The sequence below is a fragment of the Aspergillus melleus genome (assembly GCF_016097325.1).
Source record: "Aspergillus melleus strain CBS 546.65 chromosome Unknown contig3, whole genome shotgun sequence".
In the NCBI taxonomy this organism is placed as follows: domain Eukaryota; kingdom Fungi; phylum Ascomycota; class Eurotiomycetes; order Eurotiales; family Aspergillaceae; genus Aspergillus; species Aspergillus melleus.
Window position 1 is genome coordinate 1524336 of NW_025763372.1, and position 10237 is coordinate 1534572.

The 10237-nt window shown below is 51.2% G+C and overlaps 3 protein-coding genes across 3 annotated transcripts; 1 reads left to right on the forward strand and 2 right to left on the reverse strand.

The window, feature by feature from the left end:
• Nucleotides 1-252: 252 nt before the first annotated feature.
• On the reverse strand, nucleotides 253-2869 carry LDX57_005540 (glycerol kinase; the record flags this gene model as incomplete). The annotated part of the gene is made up of 4 exons (XM_046087226.1): nucleotides 2129-2869; nucleotides 1090-2075; nucleotides 860-1026; nucleotides 253-801 (listed from the first exon to the last, which is right to left on the reverse strand). Exons 1-4 carry the CDS (start codon nucleotides 2260-2262, stop codon nucleotides 253-255), a joined length of 1836 nt encoding a protein of 611 aa, XP_045943193.1. The 5' UTR covers nucleotides 2263-2869.
• Nucleotides 2870-4578: 1709 nt separating this feature from the next.
• On the forward strand, nucleotides 4579-5581 carry FPS1 (MIP/aquaporin family protein; the record flags this gene model as incomplete). The annotated part of the gene is made up of 2 exons (XM_046087227.1): nucleotides 4579-5115; nucleotides 5211-5581. The coding sequence occupies 2 exons, from the start codon at nucleotides 4579-4581 to the stop codon at nucleotides 5373-5375; spliced, it is 702 nt and encodes a 233-aa protein (XP_045943194.1). The 3' UTR covers nucleotides 5376-5581.
• A 1559-nt stretch (nucleotides 5582-7140) lies between these two features.
• Nucleotides 7141-8460, reverse strand: CRH1_1 (glycoside hydrolase family 16 protein; the record flags this gene model as incomplete). The annotated part of the gene is made up of 4 exons (XM_046087228.1): nucleotides 7141-7220; nucleotides 7291-7689; nucleotides 7756-8310; nucleotides 8364-8460. The coding sequence occupies 4 exons, from the start codon at nucleotides 8458-8460 to the stop codon at nucleotides 7141-7143; spliced, it is 1131 nt and encodes a 376-aa protein (XP_045943195.1).
• Nucleotides 8461-10237: the final 1777 nt, after the last annotated feature.

Consider the following 10237-nt stretch of genomic DNA (forward strand, 5'->3'; position numbering starts at 1 on the left):
TGGTTGTTCGTCGGGAGAAACTGGGTGTTAAGGCGATAAATTTACGATTTGTTTTGTTTTTCTATTTCTCTATTTTCAGCTACAGCGCTGTTTATATTGTAGTTTAGCACTATTACGCGATTATAATTATCACCTTCATTCCACTACCCTGGTCAAAGAATCGTAAACAAATATATTGACGCACTCATATCAACAAACCTAGCCACCAACGTCCGGTAGTATAAAACAATCCGCTTCAATCAAAACACAGCCTTATAAATACGTAACCTTCACCTTCCTCAACTTCTTCATCCTCTGCAAGATCTCCACCCTTCTCAACTCCAAATACAGATCCTCCTCATCCGCATCATCCAAATCACTACAAAGATTGAACAGCGGCGGTTTGACCGGCGCGATGATCTCCCCATTAACCTTGTTCGAAGCGATCTTCACCGCTTCATTCTGAGCCTTGACGATCTCTGGAGACTGTTGCCTTTCGCGATGGTGGCTGTGGTTGTGGTTGTGGTTATGGGTCTGGGTCTGGGTCTGGGTCTGGGTCTGGGTCTGCGCCTGCGGTCCCTTATCGCCAATCCAGCCACGGCCCATATTCACGGCCTTTTCCCACAGAGCAAACGACTTGGCGCTTTCTTTGCGACTGACCTGTGGTTCGAAGACGGCGCCGCCGGCGCGGTTGATGTCTCGGAGCTCGGCGAAGTTGCGCCACAGGCCCACGGCGAGACCGGCGGCGATGGCGGCGCCCAGGGCGGTGGTTTCGCGCATCTTGGGCCGGTACACGGGGATGGAGATAAGGTCTGCTTGGATCTGGTTATGTGTTAGTATTAGTGTTGGAAGGACTGGAAGGGTATTAGTATTGACTTACCTGCATGGCAAGGTCGGAGTTGCTCATTCCTCCGTCAACGGCTAGTTCGGACAGTGCGTGTCCGCTGTCCTTTTCCATGGCGTCGAGGATGGCCTTGGTTTGGAAGCAGGTTGCCTCTAGCGTGGCCCTGGCGATGTGGCCCTTTTTGGTGTATTGGGTGATCCCGACTTAGGGTTTTGTTAGCATGGGTTTGAGGAGTTGCTTTAGTTGGGGTTGTTGGGAACACCCACAGATGGTCCCCTTCGCATCGTCAATCCAGTATGGTGCAAAAAGTCCGCTAAATGCAGTGACAAACACACAGCCACCGTTGTCCTCGACGCTGAGTGCTAGGTCGTTTACCTCTTTGGAGTCTTGGAAGAACTCCAGGTTATTTTGCAAGAACTTCACTCCGGAGCCGCCAACAGCGATACTCCCTTCAAGCGCGTAGACGGGCTTGCCATCGAAATGGTAGGCGACCGTAGCCAACAGGCCATGTGTGGAGATAACAGGTTTATCGCCAACGTTATACAACAAAAAGCAACCGGTGCCATAGGTATTCTTGGCCATGCCGGGGGAGAATCCCTTCTGGCCGACTAGCGCTGCAGATTGATCACCTAGACAGCCCATGATGGGGACGCCGGAAAGCGTGCCGTGGGAGATGAATCCGTAGGCATGTGCATCAGATGATGACACGATCGCAGGGAGATGGATTCTACCCCGGATGCCGAAGAAGTCAAGCAGCGTGTTATCATACCGCAGGGTCTCGAGATTCATGAACATTGTGCGCGATGCATTGGTCGGGTCCGACACGAACACGTTCGCTTGCTGGCCCCCGTTCAAGCGATACACAAGCCATGAATCGACGGTACCAAAAGCCAATTTGCCGCGCTCGAAGGCATCCTTGACCGCAGGGACGTGGGCCAGCATCCAAAGGAGCTTGGTAGAGGAGGAATAGGTCGACAAAGGGAGGCCGCACAGTTGCTGCAGCTGTGACGCCCCGGGTCTTTCCTTCAACTCGCTGACGATGTCTTGCGAGCGTGTGTCCGTCCAAACAATAGCATTGCACAACGGCTCCCCGGTTTCATGGTCCCAGACCACAGTTGTCTCGCGTTGGTTGGTGATGCCAATGCCTTTGATGTCATGCCGCGAGTGGCCTTCGGCTTCAAACTGCTTGACGGCTTCTTCGACACACGTTTCGACGGAAGATACGAGTTCTAGGGGGTCGTGTTCATGCCACCTGAGAAAAGGTTTAGCCAGAAAGTGCGCACACGAAGGAAGATTGCAACTCACCCAGGATTAGGGTATATCTGGGTAAACTCCACCTGATGTGACGCCACGGGCTCCCCATCACGATTGAAAATCAGGAATCGGGTACTCGTAGTGCCTTGGTCAATTGACCCTACGAACATCTCCGAGGGCTGCATTTTTCCCTTGTAGACTCGCCAGGAACCCTATCTGCGAATAGTCGTGAACCCCTATTTGACCAGACGTGGGAAGGAAACGGCAGAAAGATCGCCTGCGTGTAGGCTGTAAAAGAGAGATGGATCGAGGAAACATGACGGGAAAATAACCGTCGTGATTGATCTTTATATACATATCGCCCACCCCTCCTAAAGCTAGCGGCTGATAGGACCGATTGTTGTGCGACAGTTTTTCCGTTTCGGAGGGAATAAGCTGCGGGGAGAAGTTTGGCTGAGACGGGACCTGGAGCCAGCGAAAGGCTTCAGAATGGAGGGAAGGGATCTGATACAAAGACAGGATTTAGTGGCCCAGTCGACCCTTGCCCAGGAATACATGAGTCGCTCTCATTCGTAGAGACGCGAGGACGAGGATGTTTGCTAAGGGACTCGGCCAGCATAGCATTCGGAACCAGCCTGGATGGATGGATCCTTTTCAGGAATGTCACATAAGATGCCCTGCATCGGTTCAATCTGACGGGCTCGTTGCCAGTGCTGAATCCCACGAGACCGGAGCCACCAAGACCCAAGGCCCAAGTTAGCGCCAGTCGATGCGAGGACGCCGTCAGTCGAGTTCGGTACGCGAGTCTGGCTAGTTGGTCCAGCCTCGGGGGGCTCACGTGGGATCATGCGCCTCTGTCACCTGCAAGGTCGGGCCCTAAACAGGAGGGCACTAACTCACTAACTCATTATTATTTGCCTTTCCACCGTGTGATCCACATCGTGGAGTCTCCAATCTCCATCTCCCTTCCCACCCTGTCAGAGATCCAGATTGCGGGGATGATCGTCCATGACAGCACGTCTTCCAGATCTTGGTGGATCCCTGGAATCTGGGTACTGGACACTGGATACCGCATGTCCGGGAATGATTGTGACAGAGCCGCACTTTAGGCGAGGGAAATGCGCTGCATTCGAACCCAACAAAATCAAACCTCGACAGCTTTCCATATGGACTGGAATGGAAGCGGCAAGCGCGTCATTGAACGAGTTTCGCTGCCAGTCAACCCTGCAGCCAGGAGCAGCAGCAGGCGGTAGAAGCAGCAGCGTCACTGATCACAACATCCGAGCCCCCCTAGCAAAAAGTGATTCAATTGACAACCGACCGCAAGGTAACACAGACATGATATGGTCTCTTTGTCTCCTCCACGCCATTCGACAAACATTATGCAAGTATGACTACCCGCCCTGTTCCAACCTTATGGATCTGGCGAGACCAGCGCCCGTCTCCTTCACGAGCTTCAATCGAAGGACATGAGCAAGAATGTAGGCACACACGGACACATGTGCACTCTTGCGGTGAAGATTCTGCAGGGCCCGGTGATGCCGAGCAGATTTTGGTTGCGACTAGACTCGCTGCGAGAGGATTACCTACTTCGATTTCGGTAGACAAGGATATCATCACCAAAACACAGGCTTTTCCAGCGCGTCCCAATTCATTCGACTCTTTTATCGCTGTTTGTGGTGTCATGATTTACAATGTGGCTCGCAGTATAGCTGGGATTGGGTGTCCTTGCTGCGTGAGGGATTGTATAGACAGCCATCTTTGCGATTGGAAGATCTAAACCGCCGCATTTCGGTCCAGCGTCCTCTTACCAGTCGAGGAAATCAGCCGGGGTTCTCCGGGCTATGGCAATGCCCATCCCCAATCAAGCCCTCTCTACTACCACGATGAGGGAAGGGAAACGGGTTAAGCGCAGTTAAGGTGACACGACCTACCTAGTTAAAGAGGACTCGTGTATAACCATTTCCCCCATCTATTTGAGTATTGCACCGCCTGGGTTTAATTCGGAGTATTCGTGCTTCTTATACCTGGGCTCTCCCCTTGCGAGGCCCCAGCTATCTACCTAGTCCTGCATCGACTATATAGCATAGCATGTCTTTGGTCAAAGTCATGGCAAGTTCCACTTCCCAAGATGCAACTCGAATCTCCATAACCTCGAGTCCCAAACCAGGTGTATCGCTGCGCGAGAATATCAGTGTTGCGTCTGAACATGTCAACCATGCTCCCCCTCCTCTTCTCTGGAGCAGGATCAGGGCGCACTTTCGCGAAGCATTTTCTGAGTTCTTTGGTACTATGATTTTGGTTCTCTTTGGCGATGGCGTCGTCGCTCAAGTTACACTCAGTCATGCTGAGAAGGGTAACTATCAATCTATCTCCTGGGGCTGGGGGTAAGTTGTTTCTTTTTTCCTTCTTCCTGTCTCCCCTCCTTAGCGCCCTCCCGGTTGGTGGACGGTCATGTCTCGAATACATTGTTAATCACGGTCCGCTCCAGCCTCGGGGTCATGCTAGGAGTCTATGTTAGCGGTGCGTCAGGGTCGCACATCAACCCCGCCGTCACATTGGCCAGCTGTGTCCTGCGCAAGTTCCCCTGGCGCAAGTGGCCCATCTACGCCGCCGCCCAGGTCCTCGGCGCCATGTGCGCGGCGGCCATCATCTACGGGAACTACAAATCTGCCATCGACGTCTACGAGGGCGGTGCCAACCTCAGAACGGTGCCGGGGTACTCGGACACGGCGACTGGTGGCATCTTCTGCACATACCCGGCGCCGTTCATGACGCGAACGGGCCAGTTCTTCTCCGAGTTCATCGCCAGCTCCATCCTCATGTTCATGATCTTCGCGCTGAAGGACGATGCCAATCTCGGGGCCGGTCCCTTGTTCCCGCTGGGGCTCTTCTTCGTCGTCTTTGGCATCGGTGCCTGCTTTGGCTGGGAGACTGGGTATGCGATCAATCTGGCGCGAGACTTTGGTCCGAGACTCGTCTCGTATATGATCGGGTATGGGCCGGAGGTGTGGCAGGCAGGCAATTATTACTTCTGGGTATGTTCATATTAATTCCCCTGTACATTCAACTATACCTTGATCCCTTTCCATCCACAACAGTCTCCCGTTGCTCACTTGAAATCCCTCTTCAGGTCCCCATAGTCGCTCCTTTCCTCGGTTGTATCTTCGGCGGCTGGCTCTATGACATGTTCCTCTACGTTGGAGACGACAGTCCCGTCAACACCCCATTCATAGGCCTCCGGCGACTAGTCCGACCAATCGGTCGAAGGCACAATGACGGGCAGAGCCATGTCTAGCCCAGTAGGCTCGGAGAGAAGTCAAATTGACAGCAAGGACGGGATGGAGTTGGTTATGTTGGGTCTGGCGTTCACGGGAAATGGTAGGTAATATGCTGGGAAGGGGTTATGGATTGTTAGGTAGTTTATTGACAGATTCCGGTGCTTGCTTAGTGCGATAGGTAGTGGTAGAAAGGGGAGAAAATGATACTAAATGTCTATTCGTCATGGTTTAGTCCTCCGCAAATGGAACCACCTACATACCAAATCCACATTCCATTCCACCATTCCACCCCATTCCTCCGCTCCCCATACCCCAAACCTTACTTTTAACCATAACCCTAAAGTGACCATAACTATACTCTCACCTACCTAGGTATACTAAATCAGTAGCCCCCCCCCCCCCTCAAACCCCCTCACACCAAAACCGAAAACGTCCTGTCCAACAAGACCCAAACGGTCGTACAAGCACCAGCCAACCGATCTAAACAAGTACATACCTAGGCAACCGTCGCATGACACGACCTTTTCTTCCTTTCTGAATTTGTCCCACGGCAAGTTCGCACATGTACGACGTCGCAGGTCGTAACTAGTCCTACCGCGGTATTTCCTGGGTGTTTGTCCTAGGTTTCTTTCTCCCCTCCCCCTCTCCTCTCTTTGTCTCTTGCTTCATTTAGGATAGGTAAACTATAAGCAGAGAATGCAACAGCTGAGACTCGGGGTTTGCTTACATACCGGACGACTTACCTAGGTACCTACCACACACACATCTACAAATAATAAGATGAGGTGTTAACCTCGATACCTAAGTAACTACTAAGTAGTCAGTGCGGAGTAACGATCACGTAGGCTTATGTTGATATTCTAGTACACTTTATATGGTAACTGATTTTATCTGGGCTGATTTCAAGAATGTCTTGTACTCCTTGATCCTCGAAAAGATCCCGCGTTCTGTGTGTCTTGACTGATGCCGGTTCATTGTTTGTGTACACACATGTGGTAGCGTGAGTAGGACTGAGAGTCAGATTACAATAAACCGAATATCATCCGGTCAGTTTCTGCTCAAAGCCCCCGGTATCCCAAGAATGTGCAAACGGGTTACTTCGGCTCCTTTCCGACTCTCTCAGTTGGTAGGCAAAAAAGCCGACTCACTACGTGCTGTTAGGATCATCTGATTCCCAGAATAACTATCGAATACACAAGTCATACATAATCAGGTAGCCTAAGCCATGGTCTCATCTAAGAAACAAAACCCGACCAAAATATGGCCGGTGACAATTCAAATGTATCAATGAAACACCCAACTTTTGATGGGCATCGGTGCACAAAAAGCCAACCCCCTATGCATACATTACATGACTGACGATTGTCATCAACATCGCGGTGAAAACAAAAAACACAGAAGAAGGAAACAAGAAAGGAAGAAAAAAAAGGTTCTATCTATGTACATACATGAAACCAACCTTGATCGTGTTAGTCATTATTTCATATCCCATGTCTGTCATTTCATAAAGGTGGTGGCGTCGCATCCGTTCTTTGCTGCTTTCGTACTGCTTGTGGCGCTCAAAGCATCATTAGGCCACCCGCGAGCAACAGAGAAAGGACGTTTATCATAACGGGCACATTGATCATAGGGGTTGCGGTATTAACGTTGGGTGCGGCGTGTACTTCAATGGTAGATGAAGGTGCGGTACTAGTGGTAGATGTTCCTCCTTCGGTCGTGGTAAGAGAATGGTCGGCTGTCTGTGTCTGAAAACCGGTCGAGGTGATGGTCCCAGTCACAGATTCATGACCAGAATGCGAGGCGGATGGGGAGACTGAACCCGGCGAAGAGGGCGATGATACTGGCGTAGATTGGGAAGTAGACTAATGAAGAGGCATCCAGATTTAGCAGCAAGTTCAGGGGCATGATTGACTGGGGTTGGGCAATGCTCACTCACAGAAGCCGCGCTGGGCGGCTGGACGGGTCCAGAACCGGAAGAGGTCCAGCCATCGGGAAACGTCCGCTCGGGCCTTGTAGAGGACTTGGTAGGCGTCGGAACCCAGGGCCAGATGTTCGGCGTCACAAAGCTCGAAGTTTCGCGGTGTGTACCACTGAAAGGAATGGGAATGCTATCAACCGTCGCGGTCACAGACGGGGCAGATTGGACGCTAGAAAAGGTCTCGGCCGCACTGTTACCGTTGACCTTGCCCCCTTCAGCCTGGATTGACTCCCACGATCCACTCTTATCGCCATAGGAGTACGTAGATCCGGTGGAATAGTCCGTGACTTTCAGCGACTTGAGATACATCGTGTAGGGGCCAGCGCTGTAGTCAACCTCTCCACCAGCCCAGTCTATCCAAAGGTTAGCACAACATAGTAGACCGGGGCCATAAGGCCAGATGAGCAGCCAACACTTACCAATAGTTCCTTGCGGGTTGTTGGGGTCACCACCGGCCCACACTCCAACCCTGATCATCATCGGAGTCTGGGGATACTGGTTTTCCTCCGCCGTGTCGGGAGTGAGAACCCGAACCGTCTTGCCATCGATCTGCCAGACGATCTGCGAGCTTGTCCAATCGATGGTGTACTTATGGAAGTCGTCGTGGTTTCCCGGGTTGTTGTGCGTCGCTCCACGGTTGAAACTGTCGGTGTTTCCCTTTCCAAAATAGTTGCTCTGCACCAGCGCATTGTTGCCGCCAAGCCATTCCCAGTCGATTTCATCCAAGTCATCCGACTGTAATACTGCGCTGCTAACAATTCCCTTCCCCGGAGCGGCCTTGATCTCGAATTCAACGTGTCCGAACATGATGTACCATTTCGAATTCAGCAGGGGCGCATCGCCCTGCTGGGAAACCGTGAACGCAGCCCCATTGCTGTCGTAACTGGGACTTCCGGTCTCTTGGAAGGCATCCGATTTTCCCTCGGTGAAATCGAATGTTGATGATTTCCCAAATGCCGGTTTGGGGGAACAGGCTAGAAGATGGGTTAGTTATGGGAGCCTTGAGCTTTGCGCCGGGAGGACTGACAGTCTTGCCTGGGGTTACAATCGGAAAACGTCTGAGCCCCAACCAGAGTCGAAGAGAATAGCAGGGAGGTAGCGAGATTGAAGACGGAGAGCTTCATTGTGGGTGGTAGTAAACAGAGAGAATCGAACGAGGAAGAGGGATATTAAAAAGAAAAGGGGAAAAGAAAAAAAAAACGAAACGAGTCAAGAAAAAGCAGCTGGATGGTTGATCGATCCAAGGTAGTATGCTTCTCGCCCAGATTAATCTAAAATTCCAGTAGCCAAGGAATCTGCAGAAGTAGGTGATGATCGGATCGACTAGGAAGTGGAAGTCCCTAAGGATGTACTGTACGTGAGGGACGCCGACCGAGATCCAGGAAGGTGCAGGTCAGGGCAAGCATAGTGGGCATGACTGAGCGGGGAGGCACTTTATATCAAAATTGCGATGAAAAAGGGCCCGCCGAGCAAGAGCCATCATGCAAAAGGTGGAAGGAGAGTCGTCCAGCCTCCTCGCTTTTTACATCCTCACCGGTGGGGACCGGCGGGCGCCAACATCATGGCGACGCCCGCCTCGTGCCTCCATTGGGCATCGTCCTTACGTTGGGTCCCTCTGGTAACAGCAGACCGTCCTTGACTGCATTTTGTCGTCACTCGTCAGTCGTCACGGAGTTTAAAAAAAGAGCTGCCTGTACTGTACGGATCAGACTCAGTCCACGAGACAATTCCGAGATACGGAGTAGGTACCTACTTAGCCTCTAGGTAACCCTCCGGGCGGAAGTACCACCAGGTATCGCCGATGTACATCGCACCGAACCAGGGTCATGTCTGTCTCGGGACACTATTATCATTATTCTTACTATTTTCATGATTGACTCCGTCGGTGCCCTGCCAACAGATGCCGCCACGGGAGATTGGGGGCAAAGACAGACGTTTCATCCATCATCACCGCTCATCGCCAGCTCCACCCCCAACCTCCTCCTTTTCTCTTCCTCAGAGCCACCATCGGACCTAGATCACTCGCCCGTTCTATTCTTGCAACAAATTGGGGCTGAGCTACGAGAGTTTAATGCGGAGTTTAAACTCAATAACAAATTAAAATCCGACTGAATAAATACATAAACAAAAAATTCGCCTCGTTGTTTGGACGTGCAGTCTGGAGTACATTTCCTTAGGGTTAGACTGGCCTGCGCGTGGTGTGAGGCCAGTCGCCAACTGTCTTGACGTGTTGGTGTTGATTGATCCAGGCGAAACTACCCCGTATCGTTTCTCAATTGATTCTCATGTGTAGAAATTTGAATGAATAATGAATTGCGGGAAAACGAGGCGGTTTCTGAGGCAACTCAAGTATATATATATATAGAACCCTGGAGCGGCCCTATTGACGTCCAAAAGGGTCCCCATGTCTCAACTCTAGAGCATTGGTAACCTAGGTAAATGTTCAACGTAAAAAGAGAAACCGAAGCAGCCAATATCCACTGCACTCTCTACTAACTCACAACCAATAAGGTTGGTACCCGGTTGGTCGCGGTAGTCAAATAATCGTATACCAGAAACCCTGCATTCGCCCTGTGCAGACAATTCGTATTCTCATCACCTGCACCCCATGATTGACGGTTGAATTGCAAATCTATGGGTAGTTGTCATCACATGGGTATGCAGAAGGGGTACCAGGGTTTACAGTAGAAGGCATAGAGCCCGGTAGGGCTACAAGAGCTATCCCCTTTGGGTTCATTAAGCTCCATGATGATCTATCAAAATGAGAGACACTTTGCATATGGAGCAGCCTAGGAGGGGAGAAAAGAATTATTTCCATGTCTTCTGACGCAAACGAATCTCAGTAGCTCTACATAATTAGTATATCTTCTGTTGCGATACCTACGCAAATAAGAGTTTATC